The sequence below is a fragment of the Poecilia reticulata genome, chromosome 5 (genome assembly GCF_904066995.2).
Source record: "Poecilia reticulata chromosome 5, P_reticulata-male-v2, whole genome shotgun sequence".
In the NCBI taxonomy this organism is placed as follows: domain Eukaryota; kingdom Metazoa; phylum Chordata; class Actinopteri; order Cyprinodontiformes; family Poeciliidae; genus Poecilia; species Poecilia reticulata.
The window spans coordinates 19,479,535-19,495,676 of record NC_088834.1 but is presented as its reverse complement, the minus strand read 5'-3'; the positions used below and the strand labels follow the sequence as shown (position 1 = coordinate 19,495,676).

The 16,142-nt window shown below is 41.8% G+C and overlaps 2 protein-coding genes across 10 annotated transcripts in view; one reads left to right on the top strand and one right to left on the bottom strand.

Moving 5' to 3' along the window:
- The window catches only part of LOC103465345 (low-density lipoprotein receptor-related protein 1-like), a 110,972-nt gene that overhangs the window by 73,851 nt on the left and 20,979 nt on the right, over window positions 1-16,142 (top strand). For all 7 annotated transcript variants that reach the window (XM_017304763.2, XM_017304762.2, XM_008410078.3 and 4 more), the window contains 16 exons: window positions 978-1,109; window positions 1,794-2,021; window positions 2,544-2,718; window positions 5,143-5,237; window positions 5,334-5,483; window positions 5,582-5,722; window positions 5,888-6,013; window positions 6,136-6,267; window positions 6,370-6,504; window positions 6,982-7,111; window positions 7,228-7,354; window positions 7,443-7,594; window positions 7,679-7,803; window positions 7,894-8,268; window positions 14,482-14,671; window positions 14,754-14,958. In XM_017304763.2, the coding sequence (XP_017160252.2) occupies window positions 978-1,109; window positions 1,794-2,021; window positions 2,544-2,718; window positions 5,143-5,237; window positions 5,334-5,483; window positions 5,582-5,722; window positions 5,888-6,013; window positions 6,136-6,267; window positions 6,370-6,504; window positions 6,982-7,111; window positions 7,228-7,354; window positions 7,443-7,594; window positions 7,679-7,803; window positions 7,894-8,268; window positions 14,482-14,671; window positions 14,754-14,958 (2,618 nt within the window). The remainder of the gene's footprint in view (window positions 1-977; window positions 1,110-1,793; window positions 2,022-2,543; window positions 2,719-5,142; window positions 5,238-5,333; window positions 5,484-5,581; window positions 5,723-5,887; window positions 6,014-6,135; window positions 6,268-6,369; window positions 6,505-6,981; window positions 7,112-7,227; window positions 7,355-7,442; window positions 7,595-7,678; window positions 7,804-7,893; window positions 8,269-14,481; window positions 14,672-14,753; window positions 14,959-16,142) is intronic.
- Window positions 10,045-14,423, bottom strand: LOC103465344 (galanin receptor type 3-like). 3 transcript variants are annotated; one of them, XM_008410072.2, is made up of 2 exons: window positions 14,403-14,423; window positions 10,045-11,547 (listed from the first exon to the last, which is right to left on the bottom strand). In XM_008410072.2, exon 2 carries the CDS (start codon window positions 11,450-11,452, stop codon window positions 10,361-10,363), a length of 1,092 nt encoding a protein of 363 aa, XP_008408294.1. In that variant the 5' UTR covers window positions 11,453-11,547; window positions 14,403-14,423; the 3' UTR covers window positions 10,045-10,360. The 3 variants fall into 3 exon arrangements, with proteins under 3 accessions (XP_008408294.1, XP_008408293.1, XP_008408295.1); XM_008410071.2 differs by lacking the exon at window positions 14,403-14,423 and adding an exon at window positions 13,703-13,793; XM_008410073.3 differs by lacking the exon at window positions 14,403-14,423 and adding an exon at window positions 11,686-11,976.

Here is a 16,142-nt window from a genome sequence, read left to right as displayed (position 1 = left end):
GTTGCTCTGCCAGAGCACCTTCCAAATCATCCAGTTTGTGTGAATGGTGATGCGCAATCCACACAGAGTTACAAAAATTCAGAGGTGCACAACCAGGCACTGCGACAGTGGCGAGGCAAACGCACGGTGTTTGGGTTGGCACACCACCGCGCATCCTGTTCTATACGTCAACTATAAACCTAACTTTGACCTATCCATCCCAATTTGGACCAATTTTGATTTTGGTTTGCTATGAGCTGAGGGAAAGGGAAATTGTCTGATTTAATCTCTGTTTTTCAGGAATGTGTATAGTTTTCTTTTGCAATTATTTACCTATTTGAGGAACTGGGAGCAGGTCAGGCTACTTGGATAGAAATCTGTTTCAAAAAATATTCAGGAAGTTGTACTTTTCGTTCCTAAGCATCTTGTACTGGTTGAACATTCCCCACATTTTGCTTCAGTCATCTCCTGGTTTTAATTTTCAGCTCAGTTAACTTCAAAATATATAACAAAAGCAGTCTGAATAAGTTTGGACAGTCGTAATAAATTCCACACCCCTTTGCAATGTTTATTTGTAATAAATCAATGTTAGTGGGCATATTTAGATGAATTTAATAAAGCAAAGGAAGTGTTTTCTTTCTTTAATGAAAAAAAAACTCATTAGTCATTTTGTAGAAAAACATGGTTGGAAAATTTTACATTTATTTTCAGAAATGCAATTATAAAGTTAACAATTGTAGGAGCAATGGATCATCACTGCGACTTTTTTTTTTTTTTAAGATTGTGTGGCGTTGGTGTCCTTTTCTATTAGTAGCTTCACAAGAAGAATGGCAGAGAGAGGAGAGGAAGAAATGCAGAAAATGGCCTGGGGTCGGGATCATCAGTGTCTAAAATACTCTGACCGACTAATTTACTATTTGTGCACCTAATAAAATGACCAACCGTCTGCATCTACACCTTCTCGGTCCTTCTTCTAATCCACATTGTCGTCTGTGCAGCTCCAAACCCCTGTGCAGCCAAAGATGGCAAAGAGCCCTGCTCCCACCTCTGCTTGATCAACTACAATCAGACGTTCTCGTGTGCATGTCCCCACCTCATGAAGCTGGGCCCCGACAAACGGACGTGCTTTGGTAAGTCTAGACACATGCAAATACTTGTTTGTTTTGGGTTTTTTTTTAACGTAGCGGGTGGAGGGGGGTTGTTGCTGCTTGTGTGTAGAAATGTGAGTCTCTGAAGAGGGAACGTAAAAGCTTAATATAATGTTTTCTTCTTTATAAAATGGCAGGCTGCTTATTTTATTTATTTTTTTGCTTGAGTTTAATATTCAGGGCAAGGCTCTCAATTATGTTGTGTGATATTGGATCCAAGGAGCCATTATAACTGTCCCCCACATCCACAACATACTCTTGCTTGCCTGATACAGTCTGACAGAGTCATTAGTCTCCCATCTCAATCCCCCCTTTCCATTTCTTTTTTCTATCACTGAAGCCGCGCAGATTTAGACAAACAGTGACTGCTGAGTTTATCCTATTTGTTATGTATTTTCACTGATTGAATTTACTCTCACCGCGGCTGCTGTGCCGTTACCCTGCCAGATATAATCACGTCAGTCAAAAATACTATTGAATTAAGTGTTTGTTCAAGCAGCAGGGATGATACAAAGAAGCACTCATCCCTGCAGCAACTATCCTTCCACAGATTAGGCATTGCTTCCTTTTCAGAGATTACCCTTTTTGGCTTGTTGCTGCGTTCACTACTTGACTAATTTCACTGAGCATTAATGGACGCATGTCATCATCTCGTCTCCCCCTCAGAGTCTCGCCAGTTTCTGCTTTACGCTCGACAAATAGAGATCAGGGGAGTGGACATAGACAACCCGTACTACAACTACATCATCTCCTTCACTGTGCCGGACATCGACAACGTGACTGTGGTGGACTACGACGCTCTGGAGCACCGCATCTACTGGTCAGATGTGCGGACACAGACGATCAAGCGAGCTTTTATTAATGGGACCGGAGTCGAGACCGTGGTCTCTGCTGGTAAGGACGACGAGGCAGAACATCTTTCAAAGGATCGTTACTTAGACTTGCAAGGGAAACGTCTGTTTTGGGCAAACATTGGTCTTAATAAAAAAAATTTAAAAAATGAAGAAACTGCAAAGTATATTAGGCACAGACAGAAACATTTTTATTTGGCCATTGAAATTCAGATAATAATAATAATAATAATAATAATAATAATAATAATAATAATAATAATAATAATAATAATAATAATAATAATAATAATAATAAAAACTGTTGTTGGATATTGGGTTAACAATCAAAATACAGCTGGCACACAACCAGCATACAGGTGTGCAGACATTGTTCAACTGAAAAATCTCTGAAAAGACTTTTTAAACTAAAAGAGCTCTAATGATGAGGAGTAATACTGAAGGAAGGGTCACACTATAGTTTTTCCTTTGTCCTCTCTACTGTCTGTTATTTTAAAAAGGCTTGTTGAGTTTCTGCCCAAACCAAAGAGTTGATCTACAATTTATGTTTGCTGTGTTTCATCAGATCTACCCAACACGCACGGCCTGGCGGTGGACTGGGTGTCCAGGAACCTGTTCTGGACCAGCTATGATGCCAATAAGAAACAGATTAATGTCGCCAGACTGGATGGCTCCTTTAAGAACGCCGTCATCCAGGGTTTGGACAAACCACACTGTCTAGTGATGCATCCAATGCTGGGGTCAGTGCCACACACTCACACACACGGAAATAGAAAGGGGCTCGTCGTAAAGCTCTCAGATGTAGAAACACTCTCATTCTTGGAAACTGCTGTGAGACGTATTCTTTCTTTTACCCACTCCTGCAACCTTTTCTTCCATAAATGCCTCCTTGCTGAACCCACAACACATGTGGTCTCCACATATAAACAAACACACCCACTCCTATGACAAACACCATTCAGCTAACTTTGACTTCATAAGAAGCAATTAAAACTGATATTTTCACTGCTAACCTTATTCATTACAAAAAGTATTACACTATATACTGTACTTTTTAAGTTTGTGTAACTTTATAGTGCTCATGAAGCAAATATATAAATAAAAGTCTCATTAATCTTAGATTTTTCTTTAAAAAGTCACTGTGAAGTGTAGAACAAGTCAGTTCAAGGTTTATAAATTTACTACAAGTTAGAACTAAACGTGATCAAATGAGATTCCTTAAAGCTACGACTCTGAAGCTTCATACCTGAATTGAGTTATTATTTTGTTGCATTGCTTACATGATGTAAAATATGATGAGAGGTGCTGAGTCCCAATGACCGGACATCCAAGTTAGCTGTAGAAAAGTCATATAGAGAGGAAATAACAGAATACTTTAGCTTAGCGGAGTGCTAAAGATACCTCAGGCCTTGCTGCTCTGGGTGAAGAGCCATGTTGTCCAAAAACTACCTCTGGATTTACTGATAATGTGAAACACATTACTGTGGATCTTCTCACTTTTCCCCTTATGTAGTCACTGTTAATAAATAGATTGCCGACAGCTAACGCTTAAGCATTTTCTTACTATAAAAATGGCTTTAAAGTTTTGTTCTCTCATTTTAATTGTAATCCTCTGCTGCTTCTGTCTTTTATTTTGACACTTTCTGAGCTCAGACAGACTGTGTCTGATTCACAGCCAGTGTCTCCGTCTTTCTCTCTCTTTTTCCATCTAGGTTCTCTTTGTTTATCCTACATCCTGTCCCTTCCTGCGTTACTTAAAACATTCATTTTTTCCCCTCCTGAAACTCTCCCCCCCTAATCTCCAAACAGAGCTTGGCTCCAGCCTCCCCCTCGGTCGAACAGTGCACAGACAAACCATCTGTACCTCCAAATACAATGGTTCTGCAGGAATATGTGTGCCTTTCTGTGTTTGATTTCCACTTAGAAAGTGTCTGTTGTTTGTTTACTCCTTTGTCTCTTTGAAGGACTCGGTGAAGAATAGGACTGTTCCCGATCAGAGCTTTGTTGGTGTGTTTGAAAATGAGAAACAGATGTTAGAACCCTATGCTGGAGCCGTCTGCTTTCTCTGCCACACTAACACACTTGACCCCAACTGGAGTGGGTGGGGTCAAGAAAGGTTGGGGCAGGATAAACTGTGCTTGCACTAAATAAAAAGGAGAAAAACTTGAAAAAGGAAATGTGAATCCCCTAGTCTGTTTTTTTTTTTGTTGAGACATGTTAAATATAATAAAGGCTATGGCTGGATGTGGTTAGAATTAAAAGGAAGTGATACATATTAAATATAGCTTAAATACGCAAGGACACACAACAAAGGGCTGACAATTGTATCTGGTTACGATGCGACATTAAACAATTAACTAAGTTAAAAAGGTAAAAAAAAAAACAAAAGCAAAATTAAACTTTTATGTTAGTTTATAAGTTTTCAGAAGATTTTGTGAAATCTAGTTTGAGAGTGACATACAGTAGATTCCAAAAGTGTCCCCTCCCCTGGAAAACATAATTGGGAAGTGGAATGTAAAGAATGCTTCGTTTTCCTTCTTTTTTCTTTCTAGCAAGCCAAAATCTGAAAATTGTTGTTTTTACTTTAATCTGATTTTGAACAGATTTTGTCATGATAAATTGCATGTATGACAAATTGCAATAAGTGGAAATTCAGATGTTCCATGAAAGCCTCAAAGCTATGTTAAAAAACAATAGTGGGAAACAGCATCACGAAGACCAAGACACGCAGCAAATGGGTCAGAGGGAAAGACTTAGAGAGATTTAACAGAGGATGAGGTCATAAGAACGAAGAATGGCTCCTAATGTGACAGACATAAGTCAAATCGTTGGCAAGTCTTATTGCTGTTCACAGATGTCCTAGTTTGACTTCTTTTGCAAGAAATTTTGACAAACTTGTCAGTATTTGGTATGAAAAACTTGCTGGAACACATCCTAAGTTACAGTTCTCTGATTTTTATCCTTTCTGTCACACACACTACTTTGTGTTGGTCAAAATTGCCATAAGATACATAGAAGTTTGAGAAATTTGCAAGGCTCTACAGGTTACACCTAAGCTCCAAGTTCACAGTGAGACATGTTTTTCTTTCACTGTGTATTTTTGATATGTTCTGCTGATTAAAAAATGCCTTTAAAGTCAATGGTTTTCTGTGTGTCTACACCAGGAAGCTGTACTGGACAGACGGCGACAACATCAGCATGGCCAACACAGACGGCAGCAACCGCAGTGTCCTCTTCACCAACCAAAAAGGCCCTATTGGTGAGAGACCATCGTCCCCCTGTGTTTGTGACTAAGAGACAGCTCCCCCTAGTGATGAGGTCGGACGTTGCTCTTACGTGCTCTTTTGTTTCCTAGGCCTTTCCATCGACTTTGACACGGCTCAGCTCTACTGGATCAGCTCAGGAAACAGCACCATCAACCGCTGCAACCTGGACGGCTCTGGACTGGAGGTGCTGGAAGGCACCAAGGGCAAGCTCATCAAGGCTACAGCGCTTGCTATTATGGGTAGGCCTTAATGAGCCCATCATCATAAGCTCTTTGTTTTAGTTGCAGTTTCAGCAGAAATTATGTGTAATGTCTACGTTGTGTGACGTTCACCAAAGGGGATAAGCTGTGGTGGGCGGACCAGGGAACCGACCAGATCGGAACGTGTGATAAAAAAGACGGTGGCAACTGGAAAGTCCTGAGGAACAGCACTTCGCCCATGATGCACATGAAGATCTACAACGAAACCGTGCAAAAAGGTGCAACAATTGTTTGTTAGAGTCCATTGAAAGACAAAGTCCATCTGTCTGACAGAGGGTCTAATTCAAAGCCTCTGAATGTTTATCGCAGGCACCTCTGTTTATACCCGGTTACTCATCTTTGATTTGTTTTGTGTGTTTGTCTTTGTGCGTTTCGGTTCACAGGCACCAATTTCTGCAGCAAAAACAATGGAGACTGTTCCCAGCTGTGCCTCCCCACCTCCCACAACACCAGAGCCTGCATGTGCACTGCAGGATACAGCCTGCGAACCGGGCAGCAGTCCTGCGAGGGTAGGATGTGTTCGCTTGCATACAAAGATCCTAATTTCAAACAAATTCTGCTTCACAGGCTAACATAAACGGTCAGGGAGTGGCTCAGAGATTTCTGAGATCTACTTTTGTGTTTATTGCAGGAGTGGGCTCCTTCCTTCTGTATTCTGTTCATGAAGGCATTCGGGGTATTCCTCTGGACCCTTCAGACAAGTCTGATGCTCTGGTACCTGTCTCTGGCACCTCACTAGCTGTCGGCATAGATTTCCACGCTGGTAAAGTTTTCTTTCCCCCCCACCCACCTCTCTGACTTTCTTGTTATAATTTCCCTTTATTGATCAGGAAGACTGTTTTCTTTTTTCTTTTGTTTGTTGTAGAGAATGATACAATCTACTGGGTGGATATGGGCCTGAGCACCATCAGCAGGGCCAAGAGAGATCAGACCTGGAGAGAAGACGTGATTACCAACGGCATCGGGAGAGTGGAGGGGATCGCTGTGGACTGGATAGCTGGTGAGAGGCATCACCAAAAAAGAATGAACAATAGAAAACTTAAGAATGGAGAAAAAAAAGCAATAGTCATTTGCCAGTTACATAGTTTATTTTAGGTGGTCATTCATCCAGCTGTGTTTTTGAGTTAAAACATGTTTAAAGTTGACAGGAAATTTGGAAATATGACTTGATAGTCATGTTTTATTGAAAGATTGGAAGATTAACGCCTGAACACCAACTATAAACTCTTAAAAAGTGCAAACATTTTAAAAAGACTTAAATAAATAAGCAATGCTTAGCCTGGTGGGGGCACAAGTAAAGCCTGGTGGCCCGCCAGGCTTATAATACACTTGGGGAAACAATGCAAAATATAAAAAACTTGCACTAAAAAAGGGACCGATGAGTAAAACATGTATCGTTTAGACTATATATACAGTGGACGTACATCTTGCCTACAGATTTGTCTGTTTTTCAACATCTCTCCTCTGTCTTACACAGGAAACATTTATTGGACTGACCAAGGTTTCGATGTGATCGAGGTGGCTCGCCTGAATGGCTCCTTCCGGTATGTGGTGATCTCCCAGGGCCTGGACAAGCCACGCGCCATCACCGTGCATCCCGAGAAAGGGTGAGAATTACAAAATGAAATACGCTGTGCAGCTCAACCACCACATTTGTAGTTTCAGTTCACTATTGATTACACTATTTGAGTGTTTCTGTGCTCCTACATGTTTTTGCTGGCAGCTACCTGTTCTGGACAGAGTGGGGTCAGTACCCCCGCATCGAGCGGTCCCGCCTGGATGGTTCACAGAGGGCGATCCTGGTCAACGCTAGTATCAGCTGGCCCAACGGAATCTCCATTGACTATGAGGTTAGTCACAACAGAGCACTTCTTTATACTTTTGAGATGAAGATGCAGGGAGTGTGCAGCCTCACGATTACTTCATGTTGGTGTGTAGGACGGTCTGCTGTACTGGTGTGATGCCAGGACAGACAAGATTGAGCGTATAAACCTGGAGACTGGAGAAAACAGGGAGGTGGTGCTGGCCAGCAACAACATGGACATGTTCTCTGTGTCTGTGTTTGAGAGCTACATCTACTGGAGTGATAGGTCAGATATTCCCCAGCTGCTCATTATGTTTTTCTTTACGTTTCCAAGCATTAGCATCTAATGAACGCCGTGTATTTTGTACAGGACACATGCGAATGGTTCCATTAAAAGAGGCAACAAGGAGAACGCAACAGACTCCGTCTCTCTGAGAACTGGTATTGGTGTTCAGCTTAAAGATATCAAGGTTTTCAACAGGGCCAGGCAGCAAGGTAAGCAAAACCAAAGAAAGGGGAGAAAACAAATATCCATAATTTGATTTAAGAATCAATGCAGTCACTTATGTTTGTGTCTGTTCGCAGGAACAAATGTGTGCAAAGTGAACAACGGTGGCTGCGAGCAGCTCTGCCTTTACCGTGGCAACGGCCAGCGCACTTGTGCCTGCGCTCACGGCATGCTGGCCGAGGACGGCCGCGGCTGCCGCGACTACGACGGCTACCTTCTCTACTCTGAGCGCACCATACTCAAGAGCGTCCACCTGTCGGATGAGAACAACCTGAACGCGCCCATAAAGCCGTTTGAAGATCCGGAGCACATGAAGAACATCATCGCTCTCACCTTTGACTACAGAGGAGGAGGGGGCAAAGGAGCCAACCGCATCTTCTTCAGCGACATTCACTTCGGCAACATCCAGCAAATCAGCGACGATGGATCGGACCGCAAAACCGTCGTAGAGAGTGAGTTTCCCTGCTCTTCCGTTTTGGTTTTGAGACTCGGTCAACTTTCATCTCCTCATAAAAACATTCATACTTTTCAAGTTGCATTTTGTAACATTACCAACAAACTTTTGTATGATAAACCACCACAAAGTAGTTCATAGCTGAAAAGCAGAAAGAAACTGATAACATGGTGCTATAAAGTTTACTCGTAAGAATTTGAAAAGTACAGCATAGATGTATTTGTATTTAATCCCCCTGACTCAAAATACTTTGTAGAAATTGTGTTCAAATGCCCCATGTACAAAACAAAGAAGTTCAAAGGGTAAGGATATTTCTACAGATATTTCCTCTATTTATCTTCTTTCTTTTTTTATTCCCACACTCCCCTCCAACATACAAACCCTGTCATTTGCCAAACTGTGTTTTTTTTTTCCAACCTCTTTCTTTTGATTTTTTTTTAAAAAAAGGGCTTGTGTGTAGCCATCAGCCCCATGATGAGAAATCCTGGAGAAGAAAGCTGCAAGATTTTCCACAGAAACTCCCACTTATGTAAACAGAACCAGGAAATCTTTCTTCTCAAGTTGTTGCCAAACCCAAAATAAAGGGGAATTATTTTTTTGTTTATGCTGTGAGAACAAAATGGACAGGAGGTCCAGAAACAAACAGGCCTTCATTTACTTTATCTGAGCACAACAAAACACATGTGCAATGTTAATGTTTTACCAAAGTAGCTTCGCTTTAATCTGTTTAACAAGGAATGTGATTCAGAATTGGTTCTTCTACTGTGCCCGTAAACCATCCACACCCACAGCAAATCTTGTGATCGTCTTATGCAATGCAGTTCTCCTGTCTGCAATCTACACTACAGATGAAAAAATAAATGTTTATTTTTATTTCTTTACCAAATAATGCATTCAGATTGAACGAATGCTGTCTACAAACTTCGGTTTTCAAGTTTTACCACAGGCTTTTAACTAGATTGAAGTCTGGACTTTAACCAGGTCACTTACACATAAATGCTTTGATCTATATTGCTGGCTCTCAAACATTTTATAGTAAGTAACACCCAAGTAGACACAAAGTTTGACAAGTACCACAATTTGAACAAACTCACTTCATTTAAAACAGTGGAACAAAAGAAAAATAAGCTTTATAATTTGTTGCTCGACACTTATTTGATTGTTTGGCATAATTGGTCAGAAGGAGGAGTTTAGTTTAATGTTCTATTGTTATTCTGAAATGTACAAGATTTAAAGTTGGAGAAATTAACAGATTCTGAGTTCAAGTCGGATGATTCTTACCGACCCAGACGTCAAAATCCAAAATGGCTACTTTGCACTTTAGTCGTGGCTGAATATGAACAGGAATAACTTTTTATTTGTACTTTTTATATAAATCACATGCTGTGCTATGAAACATCATTTATTAAACTAGTTGCTGCGCTGTTTGACAGTACAAATCGCAGAAAAATGATTTAATACATTGTATTGCTACAATAACATGCATTAATTAACAAATTTAATTGAGTTTCTAACTTGAAACAGAAATGAATTTAGATTTGATGCCATTTGCTGATCTGAGGTTGAACTTTACAAAGGAATAAATCACAGCGCAAGTCGATCCCAGCATTTGTTCCTGGCCCACTCTCATCAGTTGCTACACGATTACTACATTCATGTTTTTCTTGCTAATTATTAATGCTAAGATTTCATCTAAGTATCACTGAATGCAGACCATAAATGCCTTTCAGCTCTAGCTGCAATGTCTTGCTGCATAAAAAAACGACCCTAAACATGCAGTGGGTTTTCTTTAGTGGGTTTTACTGTATCTTCTACATGGCTTGTAAACAATCGAGCCTTCTTTGTATTTATTTCTTGCCACTCTTCCCAAGAATGGATAATTCCTACTGTTCTTGTAAACCATCTGGACACAGAGCACATTTTAAGACCATTTTGCACAATAATCTCTTAATGCGGCTCAAAGGTGAATATCGGTTCACAACGAGTGATATGACTTTTCAGTTTCAGTCTGTCACTGATGCCAAGTGGCAACCATTTTATTCACAGGTCTTGCAGCATAAGGTTTGTTTGATTTGGTTACATTGATACTGTCAGACAGTAGACAACGCCACATTGCTCCTTCCGTTTTGCTGATCCCGTTTGAAAATCCTCCGCAGATCATGTCTGAACTTTTGGGACATCAGGACGTAGAGGATAGGGTTCATCACTGTGGAAGAGGTTGCCATTATGCGAGCAAACACACTAAAGGAGCCAAAACGCGGCGTGGCCCCTGTGGCCCCTGCGGTTGCCCAGTGTGGATTGGCAAGTAAGGCCAGTGTCAGTCCGTACGAGGGCAGCCAGCACACAGTAAAGGCCAGCACCAGCATGGCCGTTGTCTGAGTCACTTTCCTTTGATAGCGCTCGACTTGGGGGGTCGTGTTGGCTTGCTGGCCCCGCCACAGGAACACGTAGATGCTGCCGTATGCCAACGCGATGGTGACCAGTGGAAGCATGAAGGCTGCGAGGAAGTGAAACAGTCCGTAAATCATCCGCTGTTCGTTAGACAGAAAGGTCAAGCAAACAAAGCGGTCAGGGCTTCCTCGAAGGGTTTTCACGAAGCGGAAAACCAACTGAGGGGCTCCGAGGCAGCAGGCCGGGACCCATAGGAGGGCGGCGATCGTGGAGACCTTGCGCGGGGTGAGCAGGCCGTACGCTCTGGTGGGCTGCACCACAGTCAGATAACGAGAGACGGCCAGCGTCGCCAGGGTGAAGATGCTGGCGGACGAGCAGGCAGACCCCAGGAAGCCCACCAGGCGGCACATGACGTCCCCAAACGGCCACATCCTCATGGCTATGGCGGCGGAGTAGAAGGGAACCGTGGAGAGCAGAAGCAGATCTGCAGCGCTCAGAGCCAGCAGTAGGATGTCCGTTCCCGTGCCGATCGTGGACGCCTGGGAAGGTTGTCCACCGCGTTTCCTACGCCTCCGCTGTCGTCCGCACAAGATCACCATCACTAAGCTCTGTCCGGTAACTCCCAGGATCCAAATGAGTGAATCCATTACAGGGACGAAGATCTGCTCCACGCTGCTGCCAGAAGAGTTACGCATATGCCCCACGCCGCTGCCAGAAGAGTATATCTGCTCCACGCTGCTGACAGAAGAGTTACACATCTGCTCCACGCTGCTGCCAGAAGAGTTACACATCCTGTCCTCGGTCCAGGTGATTCTGACGCTCTTAATACTCCCCAACAGCTTGTTCGGTCATTTCACTCAACCAGTCATAAAACGGCTGATAATACCTGTAGAAAGGATTAGTCACAGTCAATAACAGTCTTCCAAGAAATAACATCACATGGATTTTCAGACACGCAACAGCAAGGGTGCTGACAATTACCAGACAGTTTTTAGAGGAGAAGGTGATTGTTAAATATAAACACCTGCTTCTTCTTGACATGCTCCTATCGGGACATCACCGTCAACATGACAGACTTGTTCAGTGATGCATCTATTTTTCATGTGCCGTCCAATCAGCTGGCTTCCAGTCGGCTCTTTGGTCTCCCGTTGCGCTTGAATGAAAGCTGTGAAGCTCAGGTCTGACACCTCGCAGCAGCCCACCACTCCACATCACTTCTCAGTCGGACAAATCAATCCACAGCCCCTCTTTTCTCCGCAGAGAGGAATATTCTCCAAAGTGCATTGGGAGCGCAATGAGGAGGTGAGAAGCTCGACTGTAAGCGAATAAGTGGTAGGTGAACTCTGGACCGATTATGAGACAGCACAGAGATGGATTGGTCGGCTCACAGTGGGAGGGCCTAATGAGGCCTAGCAAAGATTTTTTTTGTTTCGTTTCCCATGCTTCATCATTTTAGCTTCTTATCAGAAAGGATAAGATTTGTTTAGAAGTCCTTGAGAATGGATGTACAAAATATGCATAGATACTATAAATAAACAAGAGGACTCAGTGGAACGGCGTTCGCCTGCAAAATCTGGGTAATTATTGACTTCCAGCCTGATAGCAAACACTGAGCAGCTATCACACCTACTGCAGGCAGCTGCCATAAAATCTGTGTCAGGAAAGCCACCATTAGGAGTTATAAAACTGCAACTCATCTGTCTGATTGGCAACAGCAAATTTGTATTAGCTGAGACAGTTTAGGTCAACAAAAAGATTAAGGACTTTGCGTAAAAAGGAAGATTTGGAGATTTACAGCTCATTAGCAGCTCTAAGGAGAGAGGGAACAAGGAAGAATATATCATCTATATGTCGATTTTTACTGCGCATATGATTTATGAATGAAAAAAACCCCTGCTGTTTGGCAAGTTGCTCAACTTCGGAGCAGCGTTGCTTCACTTGGAAACATTCATAACAGAAACAGTGATCCATGTCTGGTGTCGAACTGAAGATGCGCCTCTTCTGGCAAGGAGCCTTGCTGGGTATTTGCCCAGAAGTGGGAAAGACTTAGCGAGGTCGTACCCAGTCCTGAGAAAAGACCTCTTTTATCATTATTAACGAGATCTTCCGAGATCCCTACGAGATCTTGGAAAATATGGAATTTAAATGTGAAGATTTTCTTCAGATGAGAGGATGGTAAAATATGTGTACGATATATCTGTCCATCCATCTAATTTAAAGAACCATGTAATAAAAGGAACTATTACAGAGGTTTATTTTCATTGTAAAGCAGTCCTGCTCTTAATGAAACCTTGCAAGCGTGCATCTGTGGCTGTTTCTCATTAGCAGCATAGCTGTTCTCAGTCTGAACTTTGTGTTCCTCTATCCTCTGGTGTACTCTACCTCCCTACAGGCAGAAAAAAAATCACAACGTTTAGCTCAGGGGTGCCCAATCTACCTTTTCTCTCACCAGCCGCCTGAGATGTACCTCATGACACAAAGACATAAAAATTGCAAATTAAACTCTATTGACTTATTTTACATGCAAATCAGTTACAGCAGAAATAATAAAGTGACAGAAAACCTAATCCAGTTTCTTCCTCAGTGAGATTCTGACACTGGGAGCAGCTTACTGGTTTCTGGTTACTGGTCTGTGGTTACTGGTTTCTCAGTCAGAAGCTGGTTGCAAACCTGACGCCAGCAGGTGTCAGTCAGTCAGTCATGGTAGATCTGAAATTTGGTTTGATGACATCAATATGAGAAACTACAGACTGATAGGGGGAACCAAAGAGCCCAGTAAAGGTAAAGGGAAATCTTCTGAAGTCGTGATATAATTTATTTAATTTCACATAATTATCGCGGTAGAATTTGTTAAAACTTAATGAAATATATTTGTCCTATTTGATGTTTGTTGTGACGTATGCTCACAAACTCACGAGGTAATTAGTCCAATTTTGTCGTTTATTGAATGTTCAGAAACTACAGCGGGTGTAACGAGCCACAGCAAAGGTAAAGAAAGGTGAAACAACCCGAACAGACGATCAACTGAAAACATCTCCTACCTTTTTACTCTCGGTCTCTTTGTCGTTTAAGCACACCCGTTGCCCTGGCAACCGCCTGCGCCCCGCAAGCTGAGCAGAGATTACTTTAAAAACACAACATTCAGTCCGTTACGATAGCAGGTTTCCAGGCTTGATGTTTATTTCTCGATTATTAATAAGTCTCTCATGAACACAGCGGTGGTTGAGTAGCTAATTTAAACTCCTGCTCTGCTCGTCAGAGTCGCCTTTTTTTTTGTTTGTTTTTTTTGTTAATGGAACCGAAACGCACTGAATTGCGCAACATCTTGTTGAAACAATAATTATTGAGATTATTAATTTCAACACGTTTCGTTGATTTTTAAAAAAATAATTCTTTTTTTTAATGAAACTACAAACGTTTAGGATCTTAGTGAATATTTTTGATAAGCCTGTCAGAAGAGGAAGTGCTGGTCTCAGCGTCCTTGCGGCCAAGATCGACTCTAAACCACCGCGGTTCAAAGACCGACGCATTGGGCAGCCCTGCTTTAGTTCATTTCAAGGTTGTGCAACAGCAAATGACCCTCTCTCATCCGTTGATGAGGCAGTGTAACAAAAAGTTAACTCGTGTCCTTTTGGCATCGTGGTTGTTGGATAAAATACCTGAATGACACGTCACTCCGTTTTACAGCAAACTGTCATGTCCAGAGTTGTGACTTAGTGATACCAGGCAGCACTTACTTACCTGCAAGCAGAGCACTGCGTTTTGGCATTTGAACACAGCCTGTGACTGACGTGCTTCTCCGCTTTCCTTCCCGTGTCAGACGTGGGCTCTGTGGAGGGCTTGGCGTACCATAGGGGCTGGGATATGCTATACTGGACCAGTTACACGACGTCAACCATCACCCGCCACACCGTGGACCAAAGCCGCTGGGGCGCCGTCGACCGGAACACCGTGGTCACCATGTCGGGAGACGACCACCCGAGGGCGTTCGTGCTTGACGAGTGTCAGAGGTCAGAGCTGGTTGGGTTTTTAACTTTCTCACGTTTGTTCTTAACGCTGACCATGTCTGTGTTGCGGTATCTCTGCCTGCAGCCTGATGTTTTGGACCAACTGGAATGAGCAGTCTCCCAGCATCATGCGTGCTACGCTGGCTGGTTCCAACGTCCTGGTCATCATCGGCACAGATATCAGGACCCCCAACGGGCTGGCCATCGACCACCGAGCTGAGAAGCTTTATTTCTCTGATGCCACGCTTGACAAGATTGAGCGCTGCGAGTACGACGGCAGTCGGAGATACGTACGTAATCACATATCACACATCCGACCTTTTGTGTGGCTGTGCCAATCTTGAAATTAGGGACAAAATGGGTTTTAATTTTCCCCATTTTTTTTATTTATTTCTCAACCTTATGTATGCAAATATGACAAATAATGTTTGGGAAATGTAAAGATGCTAAGGTACAGGCTCCCAGTTGCAACATTTTTTTTTTTAAATTGCATTTTTAATCGACCTGACCCAGAACTTTATCACCTTTATCAAAATAAATATAAAATTTTTTAATGACCCTATTAGTGATGTTTTACTAATTTTTACAGACAAATGCTTCTCAAGAAACAAAAAAAAAATATATTATTTAAAACAAAAAACAGCAAAAAGTCCATCTGATGGAGTTGACAGTGCATGACGGAGTTGACGCAGAGCTGAAGGTGATGACAAACTAGTGAGTAAAATGAAAAACTTGATACATGTGAAGTAATGCAATTTATTTTAAATACATTCAAATGAATTAATTGCACATTTAAGTGAGATGTGTCAACAATTTCACTGAAAGTCACAAAAACTCTGATGGAGTTGACATCTGACAGAGTTGACAAAATACAAAACTACCTCAATTTATATGATGTTATTTTGAAAGAGGCCATATTGTCATATTGTAGTTCATCAGGTCCATGAAATCTTTACATTATACCAAAATTAAGCTTTTATTTCACAAAATTTTATCAAAGTTTTGTAAATGGTCAGTTATGGTGTTGACACATCATGGTTGTGACAAACAACTTAGAAAAAAACTAAAGAATAACATAAGCTAACCAGAGCTAACTAGCCCTCTTAGAAAAGGAAGAGAAAGGAAGTGGTCACGGGTCCTCAGAAGTTCTGGTGCCCCCCAATAATGCCTGATTTTTTTTACATTCTTTTTATGTTTGACGATGTTGACAAAAACTAGGGACAAATTTCAATGGAGTTGGAAAATATATAAAAATTAATTTTAATTCAATTTATTGATACTTTTACAATTATTTATATGACTACTTATACTTAATTGTTATAATATATAATTTTAGTATTTCTTTAACTGTTTTAAACTATTATAATGTATTGAGTTCTGCTCCTGAACAAGGGCTTTTACAGGCATCATCCACCGACTACAATGTTTAAAATAAAAAAATATTCAGCAAACACCAGGAAAATATACACTATTG

Coding starts and splice junctions, on each gene's coding strand:
- LOC103465344 (XM_008410072.2), bottom strand. CDS start 11,452: ATGTGTAACTCTTCTGGCAGCAGCGTGGAGCAGATGTGTAACTCTTCT.